This window comes from Chelon labrosus (assembly GCF_963514085.1).
Source record: "Chelon labrosus genome assembly, chromosome: 23".
Taxonomy (NCBI): domain Eukaryota; kingdom Metazoa; phylum Chordata; class Actinopteri; order Mugiliformes; family Mugilidae; genus Chelon; species Chelon labrosus.
The window spans coordinates 9,516,203-9,540,642 of record NC_140356.1 but is presented as its reverse complement, the minus strand read 5'-3'; the positions used below and the strand labels follow the sequence as shown (position 1 = coordinate 9,540,642).

The 24,440-nt window shown below is 44.2% G+C and overlaps 1 protein-coding gene across 2 annotated transcripts in view; it reads left to right on the top strand.

The window, feature by feature from the left end:
- dock4b (dedicator of cytokinesis 4b) overlaps positions 1–24,440 on the top strand; it is a gene marked incomplete at its 5' end in the record, with an annotated part of 120,867 nt that overhangs the window by 20,925 nt on the left and 75,502 nt on the right. For both annotated transcript variants that reach the window (XM_084573293.1, XM_084573292.1), the window contains 6 exons: positions 12,001–12,084; positions 15,137–15,177; positions 17,336–17,391; positions 17,473–17,569; positions 18,143–18,291; positions 21,262–21,346. In XM_084573293.1, coding sequence (XP_084429419.1) covers positions 12,001–12,084; positions 15,137–15,177; positions 17,336–17,391; positions 17,473–17,569; positions 18,143–18,291; positions 21,262–21,346 — 512 coding nt within the window. The remainder of the gene's footprint in view (positions 1–12,000; positions 12,085–15,136; positions 15,178–17,335; positions 17,392–17,472; positions 17,570–18,142; positions 18,292–21,261; positions 21,347–24,440) is intronic.

The following is a 24,440-nucleotide window of genomic DNA, read 5'->3' as shown; positions in this document are numbered from 1 at the left end:
TCCTCGTACAAAAGTATAATCGTCAAACCATGTTACCTAGGATTGTTAGGGTATTTTAACATGTGGAAGCTTGGCTAATGATCTACTCACTTGCTTCACGCCATCCTTCTTGGTGATCACGCTATCGCTACGTTATGAACCTCATCACAACCAAAACCTTAGGACAAGAACTGCCGGTGGAGAAGCTGTGATGTTGCCTCAACTTGCGCTTGAACACCCTATAAACTACAGCTGCAATTGCAGTACATTCTGGGGCTCAGAGGAAGGAAACACCAGTAGGTGGCAGTAGTCTGTGTACATAATTCAAAAGGGGAACAAGGCTAGGGATCTAGGAGGAGCTTAAAACCATTGTACTTTGTTGTTTTTGTTTTTTTTAAGCTTTTTTTTTTTTACTTCTGTTTGTCTTATCTTGCTCTGGTTTGCGAAGCTCAGCAGCATTCAGCCTTCTCAGTCGGCTGATTCAAGGGAATGACTAGTGTCTACGGTGCACCGGTGGCCCGAGACTGCCGAACAGCCGAGTCGTCACAGCCTTTTATCTGGTTGTAGAGATTAAAACAACCAAAAATTTGAGAACATTATACTTCCTATCGTGCAGCCTTGTCCTCTCCTCCTTCTCCACCACGCTCGCCTTGACCTTGCTTTCGTCCCCGCCTCTTTGCTCTTGCGGTCGCCGTGTATGTCTTTGAAACCCAACGGGGTAGCTCTCCTCCCCTCGAGCCGACAGGAGCAAACAAAGTGAAGATACATACATAAAAGCTGACAGCTACTTATCTCCTCTGCCTCTCACTGTGATTCACCCTGCCTCGCTCCCTCCCTCATCCAGCCACCTCTTCCCATTGTCTCTCTCTTAGGTGCATGGATTGTCTGTCTCCCTGTTCTGCTGTCTCGATCCGTCCTTCACCTGTCTCTCTTCCCACCTGTCTTTAGACCGCCTCCTGCTGCTCCCCAGTCAGCACAAATCCCACCAGGGTCTGTACGCCGCCAGGCTCGAGGCTGAGGCTGTAGGCTACACACCCTCCCTCTTTCTCTCTTGCTTTAAATCTCTTGATATAACACAAACAAATATCTACGCCAGAGCAGTGATCGTAGCCGCTCTGCTCCGAAAATCCAATTGATTTGCTTTAACCTTGAGGTGACGCTTTCTTCTTTTTCTTTTTCTTTTTTTTTTTAAAAAGCCCCACCTTTAGATTTAGATTTTTGGTCACGGATGCTGTTTTGAATGTTTTTTTTTTTTGTTTTTGTTCACTTTTACATCAAAGTTTCATCATGCTCGATGCAGGCCTGACTGCTGTTTGCGTTGCCGCAGCCTAGGGCAATGTAAATGCGTTTTTCCACGCGGTTTTGCTGATGCCATGTCAGTGAGATATGTTGTAAGACGTCAGTTTTAATACAGACCTGCCAAATGCATCTCTTTTGAAAACATATCCGTGTTTGCACGGCTCTGCAAAGGTCGCAGGATGTCACAGGCTCTGTCGAGGCCCTCACATGTTCACGCCTTTGATTTCCAGTCACTGCTCAAATCTGCGTGTGCTGCTTCAGCGCATACTGTAATTTGTGGTAATTCGACTCAAGGGAGGCCGAAATGCAGATAGAGGTCGGCCAACACCTCCTCTCCCTTGACGGAGAGCGGTGCAGGTATGGCGTAGAATATAGATGGAGGGAAAGGAAGTGTAGAGGTTTCAGTTGAGTCAGAAAGACAGAGAGAGAAAAAGAGAGACGGATTGATGTTGGAGGTTTCACTTGTCACTCCCACTTTTAACGGTTACACCTAAAGGAGGAAAAGCAGATGTTGCTCTGTTCGTCTTTGCCGCCCTTCAAGCTGCGACGGTATCATTCTCTTCCCAAACCGCTTTCCTTCTGCTGCTGTCAACCATCAGCCGTAGCCGCAACAGCCTTAATTTTTGAGTTTCTTCTTCCCACCCTCAGTCTTTCTCTCCGCAGGGTGGGAGGATGTGTCGGTGGATGCGGTGTCGGCGTGACTTCAGCTGCTTCTTAAAAAAATCAACACTGCAACAAAAAAATCTAAAGCACATAAATTGCTAGGGTCTGAAAATACTGTAACATCCCGAGGAGGACTGACCCGATGCACCAGATGGTTCGTTGCGCAGAACCATCTGAGAAGTCGTCCTTGGAAACAGTTTGGAGAAAGGGCAGGAGCTTTCAATAAAATACTTGGCAGATGACTGAATGAGTCATCTGTCTATCACCATCTGTCGCGGGCTAACTTCCGCCAGTCGTCTTAGAAGGTCAGCGCACCTGAAACCAATAGCTCCTTGGCCGCACGTGCATGGCTTTGGTCCCCAGTAAGATGGATTCTGAATCCAGCTGCCTCGAAAGGCAACAGGAGGACATCGAGGCTAGAAAAATGAGAAGTCAGATGGTTTGGCACATGTTTTTCTCCAGGGTTAGTCAAGGAAAAAAATTAGGCGAATGGTTAAGATTGCAACCCTTTACCCTTGGCTGTAAACAAACACAGCTTTTAGGCCAACTTCTTCATTAGACTTTGACCTACCATTCAGCCCCAGATGGACGCCCACTGGTTTCCTGTGTAATTACCAATATTACTGACTTTCCGTTTAACCTCCAAATAATGTGGCTTAAATAATCAGGCACAACTGTGGCTTTGCCTTCTTGTTTGAAACAAACACGATAAATTAACTGGTATCAGTGTTTAAAGATGTGCTGATCAAAACTTTTATTTCAACAGTGAGGACGAAGATGCTATATACAACGTGAGAGGTGTTCCTTGTACAGAAAATGCCACGGAGTTTAGCATCTTTCAGCGTATCGTTTTGGTTGGTTATGAATTTCTGTCACTGCCAATCTGAACCTCTTTTCTAAGCAGTTCTTTTCTATAAAAAAAAGCTCTGATAAAACTACTACACACAGTCTGCCAGCGCAAAACAGCAGCCAAAGTTAGCAACTAGCTAGATGCTCAAATGCTAAGCTAAATTCTCACATATGGATTTTGTGGAGCAAATACTGAGCTCACCTTCACGAGATGGGCAGGGATACATGTCCAAATGAATGCTAATGATGCTCCATGTTCCTTGTACAAAAAATGCCACAGAGTTTAGCATCTTTGAGCGTATTGTTTTGGTTTTTATAGCCATGGACTTCTAATGTTATGAATTTCTGTCACTGCCAATCCGAACCTCGTTTCTAAGCATTTCTTATCTATAAAAAAGCTCTGATAAAACTACTACACTCAATCTGCCAGTGCAAAACATCAGCCAAAGTTAGCAACTAGCTAGATGCTAAGCTAAATGCTCGCATATGGATTTTATGGAGCATACATTGAGCTCACCTTCACGAGATGGGCAGGAATACATGTCCAATTGAATGGTAATGATGCTCCATGTCAGCTGGACGTGTTAAAAAAGCAACACCTCAACTTAATGAAGTGATAACATGCCTGCGGTGTTTACAGCTTGTTGCGCTTCCCCCCCCCCGCGGGGCCCAAAAAATCAACCAAAGCAGCTTTGAATATGCAACACACCTGATGAAGTTGATGAATTGGCTTTCACACTTGACTCGCTCGGCGTCCTCTGGAGTAAATGCGGCAGCAACTCGACAGGGGTCCTCTTGTCGTCCTTTGAGTGCTGGCATCAGATCGCTTCCCGCTGAAATCCGGCCCGGTCTGCAGCATCCCTTTTGTTCCTGTGCCCCTCGGTGGCCATGACTAACTCACCAAGAAAAGCGAGGTGGGATTTGAAAGGAATGAAGATAAACACTGTTTGTTTTTTTTACAAATCCCTTCAAAATATTCACAACTCGGTTATTTAGATATCACTGCAGTGACTGTTACAGGACTAATGATGTCATAATCCTCTGATAAATAGCACAGAAGGAGGGTACAATTACATATTCATGCAGGTGAGATAAAGAGGATTAGAATAATCATCTCATCTCAACTTTGGCATCAGTGGGCTATCTAATGCATTCAGTTAGCTCGCTTTGAGGCCCCGCACACATGCCCTCACACACCGACAGACTAATGCCTGGGAATGAGGTGAGGGTTTAGCGCACTGACCTATATTTCTGTTTAATCTGAGTCATTTCTGATTCCTTCTTCTCTGGCCACCAGGACAGGCTGAATGTCACTTTGGTCGCTCTCTGTTTTCATGGATGTTATGACTGCGGCAAAATCAGATGTTGGTTGGTGATCTTTGTAAGGATTGTCTGTGAAGGTTCTCAGTCAACCATGTCATTGTGCAACAGTCAGGCATAACATTATGACCACTTTCCAAACATTGTGTCGGTCTCTCTTGTGCCTTCAAAACAGTTGTAACTCATCAGAGAATGGACATGGGACATGAGTGTCTTGTGGTGTTGATGTTGTTAGTAGGGTCCTCTGTGGATCATCCCACAGATACTTGATCAGTTTGGGATCTAGTGAATTTGGAGGCCAGATCAACACCTTGTGCTATTTTTCATGTTTTTTTGAGTTGTTCCTAAAGCGTTTTTGTGTGTGTGCCTGTGTCAGGCTGCATCCTGCTGGTGATGGCTGCTGCCATCAAGGAGTGTCATTGCTTTGTGATGGGGGTGTCTGGTCTGGTCTGGTCTAGGTGGGTGGTACATGTCTAAGTAACATCCACATGAATGCCAGGTCAAAACGTTTCCCAGCAGAAAGGTTTTAATGTTTTGCCCGATCGGTATATCTTTGCGGCGTCTCGTGCTTTGGATACTTAAGGTATCTGCTCAGCGACGCCGAGGCCACGCTCAAAACGTAACCGAGCCCCGAGCTGCACTTTTTGTCATGAGGCCATTCCGGAAAAGTAATAACGCTCCTCGCACGACTCTGCTTTCAATGCCTCTGTAGCAGCGGCAGCACGATTTGAGCAAAGGGTTATTGTTGCTGGCGAGCCGTTTTGTGACGGTGGCTAGGTCGCTATCTCCCAGCACACAATGGCAGCCAAAGGAGGCTGGCGGCCGGCAATGGAGGAGGCGAAATGAAAGCCGTTCCTCCTGGGTGATTTTGCTGCCCTGGTTTTTGTCTGCGCTGCCTATCAGACCTCTAAGTCTGTGTGTCTTTGTGTGTCTTTGTGTTGTGTGTGCACGTGTAGGTCTGCCAAGTTGAGTCCCGTTCAAGGCCTTCTCGGTCAGTGCTGCTACTTTCAGACGTCTGCCTGCTCCCCTCCTCGTTGCCCCTCCTTTAAAATGCATGATACCACGTCCCAGCTTTCCAACCAGAGGAATCACTATTCCGCAGATGCACACTATCGCACACATGCTTAACCTAATCTGTCTCCCAGTCGCACTAAAGCTTGGCAGGTACCTCTTCTGCTCCGTCACACTGATGTGAGCTTGTGCCTGCAAGTATGCTTCATGTATACATAAACGGATTTTCCTGCAGTAGGAGTCCTCATGTGTTGTCAACCACTCTCGCCTTTTCACTGCCTTTAATCCACGAGGCAGCGGACACGGGCAGCATATCGCCGCGAGCATTTTTATTTTTTTTTAACTTGGCCGCACCGAAAGATAAATGCGAGTGGGAACACGGCGTGCGTGGACTTGGCTGAGGCGAAACATAGCGGAGCTGGTTTTGGTTTGAACGGGAATGTTTCAGTCGCATTGCTGGAATAAAGGGCACTTTTGGTTTGGCAAACGCGGCTCCGGCTTCGCTTTTGCTTTCGGACAGCGGGCGTGCAGAATGTGCGTCGTGAGGAAGTGAAAAGCTTTCAGTTCTGTTGCGCCAGGTGCTTTTGAAAATGTTTACCTCGTAAATATGTCAAAAAATTGAATGTAAGCAGGCATTGCTTCTTCATTTTGGATATTACTTACTACTTCCCTTCTTCAATATCAAGCCATTAATCAGATTTTTATCTCGGCGCACGCTTATACGTACGTGTTTGCATGTGCGCGGTTCATGACACTCGCACATCTAATTAAATATTCATGATCCTTACATTTGGCAGCAACGGAGGCCAGTGGAGGGCCACCGGTCTCTGTGTTGTCAAATTAGCATATTAATGATATAAATGGTGTATAATTAACATGTGGGAGTGGATTATGCACGTGAATCACTGTCAGATCAGTCGGAGGGAAGAAAGGGTCAGGCTAATTGGGTTAAAAGGCACATTAAGAGCTGCTTTGAATAAAATTTGCCATGTGATTTGGAGCTGTTCCTTTTAATGTTTCTTTTTTGTTTTTTAATTTAACAGTAAAATCTCCTCAGCATGACATCAGCCTTTGATCACCGTCAGCGCACCTTTCACTAAGTTGACGCCTCTTTTTGGATGAGACCGGGCCGCTTTGAAAGGAGAGCGCCGGCGTTCTCCTTGCTCGGGGACCCGTCGCAGCGTTTGCTCTTCTTCTAAGGAGCTTAGACGGAGCGACGAGCGAACCGAACGTAACGCGGTCTGACAGGCCCCGACTCCAAGTGGCGGCCTGAAACACATGTAAGCCTAATCCGAGCCAGTGGGCTTTCTAGGGATCTCGACTTACTCAGCAAAAACGCATTTGCCGACGAGAAAACGGATAGATAGTCCTGCCGGATTAAGGCGAGGGGGAAAGCGCATTAAAGAGATCGAAATGCAACCTCTGACTTCACAATGGCGCGTGTCACAGTCCCAGTCAGTCACTGAATAGATTATTTGCTTTAGTGCAACTTTGTTTGGTCCAATATCTGGGTTAGCGGTGCTACGAGCGCTCATTTTAATTATACATGAATCTGTCAATGATTTTTAATAATTAATTATAAATGTGGCTCCCCGGCTTGTTGTTCTGTTTTTCGCAAATCATTGTCATGTTATAAAGTTATATGAGGTCAGAAATGTGTGCTGCACCAAATCTACTGAATTGCATCTTATCCTCGATTAAGAAATTGTCCTGATAGATTGCATCTGAGCATCTGTATTCTTTCCTTTGAGGATTCAGACTTTGTTCAGAGTGCAGGCGACTCAGATTATTTTTAATCAGATTTGTAGGACAGACTCTCACTGACACTGTTGTTTACAAGTGATCAAATCAGATTAGTGTGCTGCCAGCCGATCACCAATGACGTAGGGCGCCTTTAACTGCACACCCGCTCCGGTGACGCGGTTTTCGTTCAGTAGTTTCTGTCAGACTGTATCGCAACAGACTTTTTTTATTTTTATTTCGACGCCTGTCCACGGGCTGCTGCTCTCCGGAATGTCCTCTATAGCGCTCTGCCTGAAGCGGCATGGATTCTGCTCAGCGCTTCTGTCACTCTGGATTTCTGTGACGCAAAAGATGTGAATTCTGGTTTTGAGCGGAGCGTCCTCACTGAGAAAACATTTGCAGAAAACAGATTGGAGCCGCATTTGAAACCACCTCCAAATGTAGCCCATGTCCAGAATGTACTAAGATGAATCACCTGATCAACGCTGGTTTATAAAGTCCACTTGGACCTAGTCTCGTTGTTTTCAGATGTAAACCCGAAACCCGCAGGAATCACAGCCTGCTTAGACTGCCTTCTTGATGTGGATTCTAGACCAGATCTGTGGTCAGAGTTTGGTCGCTTGAAACTAAGTGAACATGCGAAGACGTACACTTTGATTTATTACAGTCATTCCCTCTAATGAACAAAATCCAGCATCAACAGATGGTGCATACGTATAATTAATTCCAGAAAATGGGTTTGATTTCCTGAAATGATGCTATTTGAACTTTAAATAATTGACTCATTCACATTTGTGATCAGACTCTGTGGGTTATTTAAAATAGCTTTGTTTCCAATGAATATCTTTTTAGCCCACCGCCGGTTTTGATTTTAGAAAGCTTTGACGTATTCACCTTCATCCAAAGCTCCCCGTTTGCTATTTTCCGTATTTACCCCTTATTTTATTACAGTTTGCGTGTTTATCCACTCAAATGCAGCGTGCACTCACACAATCACAATCCCACGGTGCAGTTTAATGATGTGAAAGGTAACATTTTGTGACTCAGCCAACTGTGATGATGCAAAATGATGATACATATGTGGTAATAAGAGTCTCTGGAAAGTCTGATACACAAATATTTGTGGTGGTTCTAGACAAAGTTTTATTATGTTCTCTCAGCGTCTCTTACTTTGACCTCCACGTCAGGTAATCATTCCAAAATTGTGATCTCAGGTGTTGTGGTGCACAGTCCCAGTGGCGTGTTTCATCAGTGTCAAACCCTCCAGCTCTCCACCAGAGATATTACTTCATTTTCTGTATCTGTTCTCATTTCCCTTGTTGGTCAGTTCTGATTCCTTCACGTCTCTCGATTCCTCTTGAGGAAATTGACGGCCCGCCTGCTGTGTCGTCGCGTTTTCTGTTTGTTTATCCGTGTGTGTGTGTGCGTGGCTCTTTCTTTGCCTAACGTCTAGTTTTGGGGGATCCGGCTCAAGAATAGCGGCGTCCTCGCCCCGACCCAGCGGACCGGTGTCACATGGAATCAGGCTGAGTGCGCTTGTGTGTGTCGGAAAGGATCAGAGTTTGCATTTTGGTGGCTGAAATGGTGGTCATCGCAGGCCATCTGGAAACTGGGTCTAGCGGGTTCAGTAAGCAATGTGTGTGTCCATGTCATATCTGAGCACCAGCAGGTCTGCTTTTGTTCAGTTTATGCAATGGGATATTCATGCACCAGTGGCATCCACTTAGACTTGCTATGTTTGTGTGTGCGCGCCGTGTGTGTACATGAGTGAGTTTATAGGACTTTTCCCCCGTTACGCTTGTTTTTGTACTCTGCGGCAGCTGTGTGGTCAAACAGCCATGAATGGCATCTTTCTCCCCCATGTACTCACTGTTCTCTTTCGTAACAGGACGCGTCCTGCGATCCCGGCAAGCAGACAAAACAACAACAAATCAATTCCCCCGAGAGCAAACACCTTTCCTGTCTCCTCCGTGCATCATTTGGCGATTAGCCAGCCCAGACAGTTGACAGACAGATAGTCAGAGCCAGACTGATGACAGGCAGTTAGCGACAGACGGACACACAGCAGCTGGCTTGTGGATCGACAGGCGGGAAGCTTTCATTTCACAGCAGAGGAAGGAAAAAAAAAAAAAAAAGTGGCGACTTGAAGCTGAATAATTTAGCTCAACGCAGCTGGGAAAGTCACTTGGATAATTCATGCATTGGGCACACTTTGTGTGTTTGGTGTGATTGGTCTCTTTGTGCATGTGTGAGTGATTGGGCTCTGAATGAATTACAAACAGTCGACGAGTATCGGGCCTCTGCATGTTTGTGGCGTGCGGTCGGTCTTTGAGCAAATTACAAAGTCAGATGTGACAAATCCCTTGTAAAGATAGTGTTTCTGCAGCTCGAGGGATAACAAGGAGCCGGCGAAGCCTCGGCATAAAATGCAAAGGACGGACGATTTCTGAGGCGCACGTGCGCAGAGCTACGGCGCAGACAGGACTGCGTTGATTTCATCAGCAGACTTGATCTCAATGTCAACGTGAGAGGAGTGGGTGGAGGAGTGACTGTGCTGAATCCTCTCTTGGGCTGTTCTGCCAAAGAAAAAAAAAAAAAAAAAAAACACCCCCTCAGAAAAGCAAAAGGACCTCTGAAAGTCAACCTTGGATTTTTCAGCTGGTATTTCTCTTTGAGTTAAAGTAAAGTTGGTTTAACTTGGCAATTTTAAGCAAAAATACCCACACACCTATGAGAAATAGTAAAGTTTAAACAGATTATTAGCACAATCTGATTACTTAGGTGTGTAAAAAGGTAAAAGGTAACCCTCACCTTTTGTATGCTCTTCCCCAAATGTTTCCAAGTGAGAGCACATATTGCTAGTGTATGGACTGAGCCAGACTATGCTGCTCACAATTAGGTCACAGATAGCCTTAGTAGTTTTTGGACTGACAAGCACTAGCTGTTCTTGCCGTTACCAATCTTTGAAACAGAAATACCACTCCGTCCGGGTATCAGCATGGTGAGTTTGTAGGCAAGAACCAAAGTCGTGGATGGTGCTTTCTTGGGGGAACTTCAGGTCTGTCATTGTCACCTCAGTCGTGTTGGCTCAAATGTGAAATCAGTTCAACTTTGTGCCTGCCCACTTCACGTCGCCAAAGATTTTTGTTAAATTAGTCCTTTTAATAGAGCCATAACCATAAGGAAGTCAGCTTAAATAGACGGTAAATGGACGTCAATTGAATAAGTCCCCACGTGCAGCGTCCCTGTGTTGTCAACAGTCCTTGAAAAGTGGCCACTGTGTCTTTGTGTTCCGTTTCTCGGTGCAAATCCTCCGTGCAGTTTCGATGTTGCGTTCAGGTCCAGTGGATGCAGGCGGGAGAAATGAAATCCTCTCTAAACACTTTTCCCCTTCTGCGTGACAGGGCCTCTTGTTAAACGTTTCCACTCCAAATCCCACTTCTTTTGACTGTGTGTCCATGTGTGAATGGGTATCAGTGTGTTTCTAGTCCGTGTGTGTCCATGTGTGCTTGCGTACATCGCCGTTTGAATGGGTTGGTTGTGCGAGTTTGCGGCCCGTGTAGTAAGACCGTGTGCAGACATTTCTACAGTTGGTGCGTTGACGGCTCTTTCAGAGTGTGTATGACCGTCAGTGTTCAGTGAAGGAAGGCTGATGTATCGCCGTGTACATGTAGGTTCAAGAGTGTGGGTTATTTCATGCTGTGTGTGTGTGTGTCAGATTGCAGTGAGGAAGTCAATGGGACACAGTGCTGTTTAAAGAGCTGGATGAAGGGCTGTCAATGGACACTCTCTGCTAATGGCTGTTACTCAGCTCAAAGTACAAATGGGCCTACAACAGTCCTCTGTCCCTCCCACTTAACTGGCTTTTTTTAAAACTTTTTCCCAAAACCTGTACAAAATACAATCTGGTGTTAAAGGTCTAAAATGTAACATTTCTACATTTCCAAGTTGCGTACTTTCAAATGAAACCTGTAGCTTTAAGGTGCGTTTCATTTTAGTCACCATTCACCGCCTGAATATTAACACTTAAACCTCACAGATATGTAATATTGGCTCATGTTCTTCAATAAACAAAGACACAAGTATAATATTTCTGTTTGATTGAGTTCTCTTTATCTAGCTTCAGGACTTATGTGAAAATCCGCTGATGTTTTGAGTCATTTGTATGGTAAGTTAGCACTTAACATTAGCTAACCGTTTATTAAAAACTTCGGATATATGTGGCTAAACCCGACGTGTGTTAACGTTTGAATACACTGCGTTGTCCATGATCGTGAAGTCATGTCAGATGAATTTTCATTGGTAATGGCGGTGGAGAAAACGACTCCCATAATCCGATGCTTCTTCGCAGTTTCATCTTCTGTTAACGTTTTCACTGAGACCCCTAGTGGCAGGAAGGACATACTGCGCATTTCAGTATGAGCTGACACTGGCATTCATCTTGTCTCCTTTTAAACTGACTTCCTGCTCTGGTTCTTGTATTTTGAACTTTGCAATGGAAGACACAAAGCACAACTTATTATAGAAAAAAAAAAACGCTGTTCACTTGACTTTCCGTGTCAACTCTCTAAGCGATCATAAGCTAAACAAAAGGTCGTGCGAGTAGAGACTTTACCACCTGTTCTGTATGCGTCTACTGGCTTAAAGAATCTCATTGGGGAATGAATCACTGCGGTAAACAGCCTGGGTTGAATCAAATACAGGCTGCTCCTTCAACTCAAAACGATTTATGACCCCCCAGTGTTCAGGATTAAATGGCTGGTGTTGTGTCTCAGCGAAGGTGTGTATTGCTATACCTGTCCTCAGAAACCGTCTTCGGTTACACTGTCTGTTTGTAGTTGTAGGTGTTAAATTAAATCAGCGTCATATATTCTCCGTTACACGGGCTGCGTTTATGTGGATTCATTGCTTTTTTGAGTTTGAGTGCAGAAATACAGAAAACTTTTATAAGCTTTCATTTTATTTCACCCACACACAGATTATTGATCGCACCTCCTCTGTGTGTTTGTGTGTGTGTGTGTGTGTGTGTGTTTTATCCTGACTTGTTTCACATCACTCTCTAACACTGCGTGACCAAACTCAAGCTTTGAAAGAAAAAAACTCATGTGGGTGTTTTGTGGCTCTTTTCCGTTGCAGTGCTGGCCAGTTTCCGAGGGACCGTCCAGCATGGCCTCCCGCTGGAAATTGGAGACACGGTGCAGATCCTGGAGAAATGTGAAGGTACGAAGACCTCATTATATTACCCTTAAAGGAGGTGCTTTTTCTGAGCTCAGGGTCGGAATGGTACGTGAACGGAAATCAATTGCTCTTGCTTGAGTAGTGAAGTGAACACATGCAAATGTGTTTATAAAGAGCATGGAAAGACCACGTAAAGACCACTTCCTCTTGTCATTAAGTAGACCGATTAAAGGAAATCAGGTGAAAGGATATCCTTTATTAAATAGATCATAAATATTTTGTAGAGTCATTAATCCTCAGATTTACGACTACAACAGGCCCAGACACAGATGCATTTACTTGGCATTGGGTTGCACAAATAAACAAACACAATAATGTTCACCTGCTGCACTTCAGTGAGCTGAACATGACGCTACTCACATATCCTCTTGAGGGATATTGTTTGTTACCATTTCCTGCATCACAGTCTCGCTGCTTCTCCTGCCCACACAAGTCTGTTTTTCTCCTCTGTTTTCCTTCTCTCTCTCTCTCTCTCTCTCTCTCTCTCTCTCTCTCTCTCTCTCTCTCTCTCTCTCTCTCTCTCTCTCTCTTTTCCTGTCTATCTCATCCCATGTATGTTAAAACATTTTCCGCCTCTTTTTTGATCCCTTTATTTTCTTTCCGACCCGTCGGCCCGAGGCTCGTTTTAATCTCCCGAACGGTTCGAAATCATTTTCACAGCGAGGCTCACCCTCGTGTAGGTACACCTTAACACAAATAAGCAGCCATGCACAAAATACACACACACCTCCCTCTTCCGGAGCTCTCGACACACTCTGTCTCACTTCTTGTTGGGAGACAGAAGCACAGACACATCCACCGTGAGACGGCCAGCCAGGCAGTCTTGCAGCTAGCCAACAAGAGGGATGTGATATTGTGGTAAAAGTACCCAAAGGAAGTAGACAATGGCACAGCCAGCGGAATGCTTGGCCCAGTAGGGAGGAAGTAAATCAAAATCATGCCAGCAGCAAAGAGGCCGAGCCGGGCTGCTGACAGCAGAGGAGACAGACTAATGGCTCTGCCCCATGTTGATACTGTTGACACTTCAAAACACAGGAGCTTACAGAGTGTCTTTACTGACATATGGCTCCTGTCTGACAATGCACTGCCTGAGCAATTGATTTTTGCCTCGGCCCCTCAGTTGCGCTTTCTTGAACTTTTGTTAAGTTCCTGACAGCAGCGGATACATTTGGCTGACTGTCCAGTACATATATGACTCTGATTTAAAATAGTTGTTCCGCGAACCGCCCATCTGTTCCGCGTGTCCATTCAGATGACCTAGCATTTTCCCAGTTTGTTTATTTCAATTCATCAAATGTTAGTTATACTCGCATAAAATAGATGCTGTCGTTTTTTTCATTACTTTCGTCTGTTCATAAATTACTCTTAGCTAGCTACTGTAACTTGTAGTTAGCTTAAACATTTGAGCTGCGTGTCTGTTGCTGTTAGCTTCTACTCAACCATTCAACAATTCACTACTGTTATCTGTTTATCCCTAACTCTAATAGTTGTTCAACTATTGCTTGTACATAACTTTTTCAACTGCTTTTAGCAAACGTTTGCTACATCTGTTACTTTTAGCTATTTCAGCTGTTTATCCTCTATGCTATGCTAAGTATTTCAACCTTCAACACATTAAGCTAATGCTAATAACCAGTCTTTTTTATTTCAACAGTTTAGCTACCTCTTTTCAACATTCATCAGTTACATTTTATAAACTTTTTTTGCTTCTTCGCTAACTTGGGGTTGGCTATTCTCAGTAGCAACAAGTTAAGGCTTTTAATTTTAAAATCTCTATACTTCTGAGCCTGTGTTAAAGTGCCCTTTCTATCTTTAGGCTTTATTTTGAAAATCTAGCATACTTCCAAGCAAAGTTGTTACTTCCTCTAAGTAGTTTGGCGCTTTTATTTCGGATATCTGACACCTGACTCTTCTGACTAGCAGTTTTGAAGCTCAGGGTGGGCGACACTGGCCACCGCCATCTTGACTCCGCCCAACTTCTAATTCAGAGGAGGCAAAAGAAGTGGCACATGAGTGGTGCTGAGGCAGGCAGGCAGGCGCTATCTAGGCACAGCTAGCAACCTGTGTGGCCACCCACCAGTCACACAGAGCGGCCTCGTCATTATTCATGTATAACTCCAAGCGCTAATATGAATTACACGTTTAAAAATGCAGGCTCCTTGCTGAGGTTGCTTCCTGGTCACGTCCCAGTCTTAACTTACTTCCTGGTAATGTAGACACATTAGAAATAATACATCAGTTGTCACATCCCGATGTTCTCTTGCAGGTGTATTGCCAGGCATAAAACCCTGTAAAGAGAGTTTGACCCCTGCTCTTGAAAAAATGACTCATCTAGGAAGCACTGAGATCATAGGTTCCACAGTGTGGACCCAGACAAATGACTCAATGCTTTTCTGACAAGCATGCTTGAAACAAATCAGGGGAAAATACTGCCAACATGCTCTGGCGAAACCAAACAGTGATTAGAATAATCTATCACAGTTTACATTTGAGCTATTTAGCTAATGCTCTTATCTGGAGGGACTTACAGTGAAATGAGCTTAAATTGCCTGTTTGGAAAAGAACATCAGCTGAAAGCCTCCACAGATATAAATGTATTAGATTGTTTCTGTGAGTGCTGGGATTTGCCGAAGCATCAGGCGCGTACTAATTTGGCTTGAGTTCAGGTTGGGGTTTGTAATGGTGTAAGAAGTGTGCGAGCGAACACAAGCCGCAGCTATTTTCGATTTAACATCTGCAAGGACATGTTATAGTTGTGCAAAGGTGTTACCCTGTGGTCATCTCAGACATGGACTCATAAATAAAACATAGCTTTGCGTTTCAATTTATTCATTTTGCAGGAAGTTGCCTTGCAGAACATAATATCTGGTGGGCTTGTTGTGAAGGTCTTTCTACATACAGCTGTCAGGAGAATGAGAAGACACACATGCATCCTCTGTCCGACCCTTATTCCCATCTCTAGTCCAAGCCAAATATAAATGTCTAATATTCCTACTGACATGCTTTAAATTAAATTGGTGCTTTGCCTCCGCAGGATGGTTCAGAGGATTCATCCTGAAGAATCCAAATGTCAAGGTGAGCAAACTTTTTTTTTGGAGTGGGTTTTGCTCACATGTGGATCGCTCAACGACTCATTTGTGCCCCCCGTTCAACCCTGATGCCCTGTCTTGTGAATTCTATTTTTTTATTTTACACTGAATCTTGTGTTAGCTGACAGAGAAAGTATTTCAAATTGAAAGCCTCCCTCGGGCCTGTCATTGTTAGCCAAAACTAGAAATTTCACCAGCTGAGATGACGATTCCCCGTGGCAGTTGTTATCGGTAACACCTGTGCTTTTCCTAGTGTGACAAGTCAAAATGCCTGCTCTGAAAATGTTCTGCCATTCTTATTGTTGCTGTGAGGTTGCACTTACGCTGCATTGCATTTACATCAAAAGTCGGAGCTGGGAACAGTCTCACACCGGAGGTCATATCGTTCCTGTAGAGCAAATCAGAACATGTTGCCGGTATCCATTGTTAGCACTACACTTTGTTTCACAGCAGACATTTTGAATTGTCATAATGAGGAAAGCACATGTGAAATAATGATGGCAGCATTCCACTTAGGGGAGATCCTGGTTTTGTAGATGCAGCTTTACTGTCATGACTTACTGGGACAGGTCAGGGAACTGAGCCATCATTATTACACCTCAACTGTCTTAAACTGTAAAAATGCCTGCCCAGAAAAAGGTCTATACAAGTTGATAACAACTCATTACTTGATATTTTGGGCGTTCCAAACACATAGCAATATTTCCACTGATAAAATTTGGACAATAATGTGTAGACGACCTATTTAACGAGACACAAACAGACTGAAGTGATATAGAACAGTATATCACTATAGCTTTGGAGCAGCCATGTTGGATTTTGAGGTTGGGGCGTTGGTGAGGTTCTTCTGACTTTCTTTACTTCTGCGTACGATCCGGTCCAAACTCCTACTGGGAAATAGTTCATTTACACTTCCCAGTTTAAATGTAGTGCATCATTGATAACCCTACATGTAGTTTGACAACACCATGTAGCTTCCTCCTGCTGTCCATCCAACTTCAGCCGTAGAAGACGAAGAAGAATCTTTGATCATTCGTAAAAAGCTACACAGATAAACCCGTTTCCCAAGATTTTGGAAGACTTTGGAATATTGGCACGTTGCACTGGAACAGTATTCAAAGTATTTCCTCAAAAGTGTGGCTTTGGGTGACAGAATGACATGCAGCTTGCAAGTGACAAAAATGTAATATTTGCCAAGTTTGGGTTTCTTACGCCTGCCAAGTATCTGCGTATTTGACATCCACACCTCTGCAAGTTGTTTACTAGTTATTCCGACATCACATCATGAACGCACACCTACAACGTCTGTGTCCGTTTGCCCAAAAACATCTAAGAAATCTGTGTCTGAAGGTTCTCAGTCTTCCAAGTCGTGGTATATCTAAAGACAAAGCTGAAACAAAGGCGACTGGACTCGTTGGGTTTTCTTGAAGACGTTTTGAAGTTCCGAAGAAGCGAAGCAAGTCCAGTTGCCTTTGTCTCAGCTTTGTCTTTGGCTAAGCAGAAGAGTCTCTTTCAGGGTCAACAGACATAGCTTGGAATTAATGGACAACAGTAAAACGACATATATCACAAGTGCAGACAATCTTGAGGAACATGGGCTAGAGAAGATGTTAGATACTTTTCAGTCACCACTAATCACTCTTAGGACATGGACCTTAAAACCACCTCTTCTTGCTCCAAATGAACCACTTCATTCAAACTATGTCATTACTGATTAATAAGATCCACATCTCATGAACAAAGCACACTGTTTAAGGAATCTGATGATTGATTCGTGTAGATTTTAAAAGCAATTGTCAAAGGAATATGTTATAACATAAGTCAAGTGAGGACTTAAGTCTGTGCGATGCATTTATCCTCAGATATTTCAACTCAAGTTCCTCTTTGATCTCTTAAAGTCAACAGGGGAGAAACATGTAGTTTATTAGTATCAAACAGTGTTGGCACAAACCTTTTTTTTTGCCTTCTTAATCCCACTGCCATTTCCTTTCCCTTCCAATGCCCCTCTTTTAACCGGCAAACACACTTAGCTCTGTATTGATTATGTGCTTCATTTTCACATGTGCAACAGATAATTGCTAATGGCACTGGAATCGAATGGCTGCAGGAGTTTTCTAATTTATCTGTTTATCTTCTGCCCAAAGGGGATCTTTCCATCCAGCTACATCCACCTGAAGAATGCCCACATCAAGAACAAAGGGTAACTAATCATAATTTCTGTGTGTGCGCTGGTTGAGGTTTGAACTACGCTTCATTCTAACGCACGCCTGTGTGTTTGTAGGCAATTTGAGACGGTCATGCCCGTCGAAGACTCTGTCATCACAGAGATGACGTCAACGCTGCGAGATTGGGGTGCCATGTGGAAGCAACTCTATGTGGTGAGAACTGTTGCACACAATCACACACACACACATATAGCATCGATTTAAAAATCACTGCTGCTCAGACGAAGCAGCCTTTTAAGGTTTCTTGTGCGGGGAGTTTATTCGACCCAGGGTGATTCAACAGCCGCAAACAGCCGAAGCCTTTTCGTACAAATTCATTAGTCGGATTGATTGTGTTTGTGGCCTATTAAGCTATCTGGGGTGCTGATTAGATTGAACTGATGAATACTTGCAGATCAAAGTGCATACATTCGCGGCAAAAAGCAGCAGGACGCTGGGGCTAATTTGCACGAATCCATTTTAAACTTCTCTGTCTGCTCCTCTCTGCGGGTCGCACTCTTCCCTCGGTGTCAATTTGGTCCTCTGATGTGCGCTCCGACACTCCTCATGTTTTCACTTATGTTTTTGGATGCTCGCGTTGGCGCAACTGGGTATTTTTATCGCCCTATCTGTGTCTCCCTTTCCGTCGTCCTCATTCCGTCTTTTCTCGTCAAACTCCCTTCAGTTCATTGCCTCTGACTGACTCTCTTCCTTCTCTCTTCCTTTATTCGTTTTCTCCACCTGCAGAAGAATGAGGGGGATTTGTTCCACCGGCTTTGGCACGTGATGAATGAAATCTTGGACCTGAGGAGGCAGGTGCTGGTGGGCCACCTCACTCATGACCGGATGAGGGACGTGAAGCAGCACATTACGGCGAGATTGGACTGGGGCAACGAGTGAGTAGTGGAAGAGGACCTCTGGTTTCAAATCTCCAAATATGGCTGCGGGAGCATTTATTGTTTTACCACATTTTGTATTTACCGCTGACCACGAACGTTTTTGGACTGATTTTCTACCCTTAACCACTGCACTCATTTTAGAGTACTGTTTAAAAATCACATTGCATCAACTGAAGGTTGGCTTAAAACCAATCCATCATGTATTTGTAGAAGTCATGGCATTGTAGGGCAGTTATGAACCAGTACCAGTTTAAATCCTTGTTCAGTTTCAGTGATTGGGTTTAGTTCCATCACTCCATATTGGAATATTGTCGTTTTCCCCTTTCCAAAGAAGGAACAATGAGCATTTGTTTAGGAACTTGCGAACTTTATCTCGACTGAAGGCCAATCCGATTACAAGTAGCCTCCAGCTCCAACCCTGGAAGCTTCCAGATCTCTAGTAAAGTCGCCGGTGATTGGGGAAACACGTAATCTAACTCCATGAGGCTCCTTAAACATCAACATGATCACATTAATAACTAACCACACGCTGATACAGAAACACACTCCGTGTACACAGATTAAATACTTTAATTTGCCAGTTTTTGTTTAGAATTCATTATTGTTTAGTTAGTTGACAGCTCCAAGAACAGAATATTTTAAAAGGCTCTCTTTAGCAATCAACAGACATCACTTTCGATGCTTTTTCCTTTCTGGGGGATCATTAATAAGAGCGGCTGTGTGATTTTTTCTGAATGAATCAATGCAAGGGCACCCCTGTTGAGTGGGCGGTCTTTAATGTGACCCAGACCACTTCTAAATGTGGCCAAAGGTCAGATCTCTCAAATGCGACCTTGGCGTGTGTTCACATCTGTACTTTACACTGGTAACTTGTGATCAGAATCCCCAGGACGGATGTTAATGCAAGGTGTGAATGGGACCCATGGGAGCTTTCACACCTGCACCATTTAGTATGCTGGATTTGAATGTTTGCATTTGAAACCTTGGTTTGGTTCGTTTACGCCGTTGTGAACATAGTAATTGCACTCAGCTGAACTGAAACAGCTGTGCCAGGACCCTTGAAAGGCCATGTTACTGGTTACTGGTCTAGTGGTGGTAGGAACATGATCTTACCTCAATTCCCTCTAACGTTCTGCTCAATTGTCTGAAGCTCGCACATCGTTTTTGCGAAGAGTCAAGCAGTGTCAGAGTTTCAACGCGTTCAAAGTATATTCAGCAATCTCCTAAAATAGTTTCAAGTAGTTTGTTGCCCTGATGCTTGCTACCGTTAAATAATAACTCTGCTGCCTGCATATTAATAGCTACACGGCAGCGTTTCTCTTACATATGTATGCATGCTTTTCTCCTTCTCCTGCAACAGACACATTTGACTTGAATAAGCCGAGTCAACACTCTTTTGTTGCTTGTACTGAATAGTTTCGGTTCCTTGGATGTTTCTCGTGTGAAAAGAAACCGAACCGAGGGCAAAACCCTACAAGTTTCCGAAACCTTTAACGGATTTTGCACCAGAGCAAACAAACAATACGGCCCAAAAGAAAAGGATATTGAGTGAACAAAATGTACCCTTTCTTCTTTTTCCCTTCAAAGCGGTTATGTAATAAAGCAGGAACACATAACCATAAAACACTCAGCAGCAGTGCTATTTTGGAGACGCGCTCCTCGGGAGCTGTCAGTCTCCATTTCCACGTCTACCTGCAGTTTCTTCTATCTAATAAATACAACGAGAGTCAACAGCAAATTACAAACGGCAGCCTGACCTGTCATTTTGTAGTGATGTAAACTGACAGTCCATTGCTTTTTAATCAGCAGCCTAATATGTCCAATCTTTGCTGTTTTTGAGATGTGATGAACATGCAAATGGACTTTTTAACAGTCCATCCTCACAGCTAGAATATGTCTTCTACATAATAAATGAATAATATGAATCAAACTTTACATTCACTGAGAGGAATAACCTACAGAGTTTAAAGCCTCTGAAAGTTTTTACTATACTTGCCTAGAAGGTAGAATAATGAATCTTAAAGTTCAATGTTCGTGAACCACATTAAAACCTGTAACTCTACAGTCATGGTATAGAAAGTTGGTTCTTCTAACCTAAGTGGTTCAGCTAACACTGGAAGCCAACTAAACTGAATTCATAAATAAAAGTATCTCTTCTTTCCTGGAGCTGGAGTTTCAGCTCTCCAATTTGTCCGCCCTCCTCTCTCTCTCTCTCTCTCTCTCTCGCCGTCTCTTTTCTCCTTGCTCCTCTTTCTTCTGTTGTCACCTTCCGTCCCCGCAGGCGTACTCCTCACTCAATCAGGTCTCTTTCCCTCTCACACACACTCTCCCTCCGTCCTCCCTTCTCGCTTTCTTCTTTCTTTCCTCTCTGTGCCTTTGGGGTGAAAAAAAAAAACCTCATAACTTGTGTCACTCTCTCTTTCCGGTCTGTCCTTACCCTTCACACTCTTTAATCTTCCTGCTGTGGGCCCTCCTCAAACACACACACACACACACACACACACACACCCACATCCCTCCTTAGTGAGGAGGTGGATGGAGGGTGCCCATCTGTGGGCTGCTGAATGCTTGACCAGGCCTGTCTCTTTTATTGCGTTTGGCATTTTGGTCCACTGAGATGGCCAAGAAGAGAGAGTTAAACCTAGAAAACACAGAGAACTGAGATGGTTAAAGAGTGCAGAGGGGAAAAGAAGGATGGGAGCAGTAGGAGGAAGAAGGATAAAGAGGCTACAGCAGGGGACTAAAGGGAGAGGATTTTATCTTTCATCTGTTCCTCAGAGAAGTGGCTGATCCGTCAGATTTATTTAAGTGACTGATGGCTGATCTGATAGCACTGGTTTGTATATGTACGGGCTTGTTCACTTCGTTGTTGATGCTCAGTCTTTTCCTCAAGCAGAATCTGAGTTAAAAATCTGTAGCGTAGCGTTTGTCTTGTCCGTATGCTCACCGCTTTACTTTGCGTTTCAGACAACTTTGCCTGGACCTGGTCCCGAGACGAGAGTTCAGCATGGTGGACCCGGATGAGATCAGCGTCACAGAGCTTTACAGACTGGTGAGTGGCCCTCGCACTTCCTCAATAGGACACTTCCCTCACGGTGCAGCTGATTAGATGACACTCTGGTGTCACCAGAGTTTAAACCTGGATTTAACGACCATCTACTCCTGTGTCACCGACTAAGACGCTAAATCCAATACAGCTCACAAGACAGTCTCTAAAGTAGAGAGAGCAGTGCTTGACTGGTCTTTCACTGCCAATTTGAAAGGCTGTGACTATGGAGTTTACACTGACACCATAGATACCAATGTGGCGACAAGAGACCATGGGATAGTAATGAAATTCAGGGACTTGTATGATAGGCGATGATGGACGTAAAAACCATTGATGACTAAAGGGCTGATGGCAGGTTGGCGTTTCCCATTGGATTCTGTTAGACTATAAGTGTGTGGAGAGTAGTGCTAGTGTGCTAGATGTGACAAAATGACACCATGTGCACATGTACGACTCTAGCACAACAAAAAATCCCAAATGAGAGGAGTTTCCCATTGGTAATTTTCACTTTCGCTTTCCACCCACGACACCCACAACATTGTCATGGACAATGGAGACGTCTAAAACCAATTCCGGTTCGTTATGAGGCATAACGGATGGCTGATTAGACTATGCAAACACAGTTCCTCAAACGTTTACCACAACGAAACACCGTCCACGACTGTGGCTCCCACCACATCTCAGCTCGTGTGCTGATGGCAGCCTTGAAGCGCAGCCCTTTCGAACGTCCACAGCTACAAAGCGGCGGGCGACGAGTGAATAGCTTCTTATGTGGGCAGGGCTTTAGCATCCACAGCACAGGGTGAATATATGTGCTGTGAGTTTAATACTGTATATTCTTCATTTACTATTTGTTTAAAAAAGAACTCTGAAATTGTCAGCCACAGAAGTTGCAGCAATAGCTATAAAACACATTCCTCAACGGGTTGCATACTGTAAAAGGATGTTTTACTGGTGAGTCATCCCTAAGATGATGTGAGTAGCTGGTTCTTTCTCAGCACTGGCAGATAGAGGAGGTATAAACTGACTGAAACGTCACACCGTTCTGACGTTTCAGTCAAAAAAAAATAAAAGTCTTGAACACTGGTGTTGTCAGGCTACTTCACCTCCTCCATTTGGTACCTACCTCTATTCACCTGAGCCATTTTATTGGCTGCAGCCGAAGGAGTAGTCACCGAATTGCTCATCAATTGTCGATTTCAGTTTTCTCTGGCTTCTCTGGCTTGAACAGTGGGGCCGAGCCGACTCTTGACCTTGGTAGCGGCAGTTGGCAAAACAAAATCTGCTCAATCGGCCGCTGACATCAGTGTTTTTCCTCACACGTAGCGTTGTTGATGGACCGAGCGATTTTCCCCTCTCCTCCATCTGCCTCCATATTCCTCTCCTTCCTTTCCCTACTGTTTGCTCCCTGCTTCTCCTTCCCACTTCCTCCAAGCCCTAACCGCTGTTACCGTGGCAACCACTTCTCTGCCCCTGGTACAGTGAGGGGAGCATTGTATCACACACACACACAATGTGTCGGCCTTCTCTTCACAGGGGTAATTGAAGCTCTTAATCCATCTGTTTCTTTTTTTTGTTTTTGTTAGTCAAAACAAAAGGCGGGCATAGCAGGAGGAAAGCTTAATGCACCTCTATTAAGTGACGTTCAGAATGAGCAAATGACTGCAATAACCCTTATACTGGGACAAGATAAAGGGACGGGCATTCACTGCTGCCATCCACATACAAAAACACACAACACGCGTTCACGCCAAGACTCGACACACCATCTCCACATCAGTATTTTTCAGAGATCTTTATGAGAGCAGCTCCTTTGTTTCCGTCGTGCGCTGTGCCGCTGTGGTGTGGCTTAATTAAATTGAGATGGGGATTACCTGGGTGTGTGCGCGTACCCCTGTGTGTGTGTGTGTGTGTGTGTGTGTGTGCACGCTGAAATGGCAGCGAGATGTTACTGTGGGAAAATGTAGCCTGACTGCTGCGTTTTGTCAAGGTATTACGTGATATCTGTCCAGTGAGAATAAAGAGTATGCTGAGAAGGATAAAGGACTTAACATTAGAATGAATAAGAGATTTTTCTAAGGGCACGTCAAAGGCTGCGTACTGTATGTAATGAGTTCAATTCCAAAATAGCACTGGCTTATCAACCTTGGTTTAAGACCAGACATATACACTCATCCACCGCAATACTGAAACCACCTGCCTTATGTTGTATTGTTTAGTTCTCTCTTTTGTGTCCCACAAAGTTCAGGTGCATCGGGATATGGACACAGGACGTTGGTAGGTCAAAGGGGTCTTTGGGACCTATGGGTTGAGGGGAGGGGCCTCTGTGGATCAGGCTTGCTCCAGAGCATCCCACAGATACTTGATCAGTTTGGAGTATGGGGAGTTTGGAAGCCGAATTTTTCATGTCTTTTGAGCCTTTCATAAGCAGTTTTTCTGGTGTGGATGGCCGCATTGTCCTGCTTGGGATGGCTGGTGCCATTAGGGAGTGTTTTTGCCCTTTTCAGCAGCAATTAGGTGGGCTGTATGTGTCTAAATAACATCTACATGAATACTAGGACCAGAGTTTTGAACTGCAACAGGTTATTATTGTTATTCCCTTAAAACCAGCTGTCATTGGTTTTAATGTTGTGGCTGATCGATGTAGATGCCAGTTTTCGGCCAAAAAACAAACAACCAAATGCTGATTGTGTAAATGCTATCTGACCAGCACCTAATGACAAATGACAATTGGCACTTTTGGACCAAATAGTTCTGGGAACTCCTTAAGGGTACCTAACCCCCGAGAACTTGGTACCTTTAGGGTTTTTTTTTCTGTTAGTGGAGTAATAATTGGTTGGTAGTTGGTATGGTAACGTCACGTTAGGCATGGACTTAGCAACTTTCTCTGTATTTCATTTAGTTTTTAAGTGTTATTTACATGGCCAACGTTTTGACAATGTTGACATTGGTAAAAAATGCATTAATGTGTCCATCCAGTCAATGAACACCTACTGTAAGACTGGACCAATCATTGTGCACTTACGTCAATAAAGGTTCCTCTTGTTCTGCGTACCACCAGGTAGGAGTTAAAAGGGGAGTTCTAAGAACTAAGATT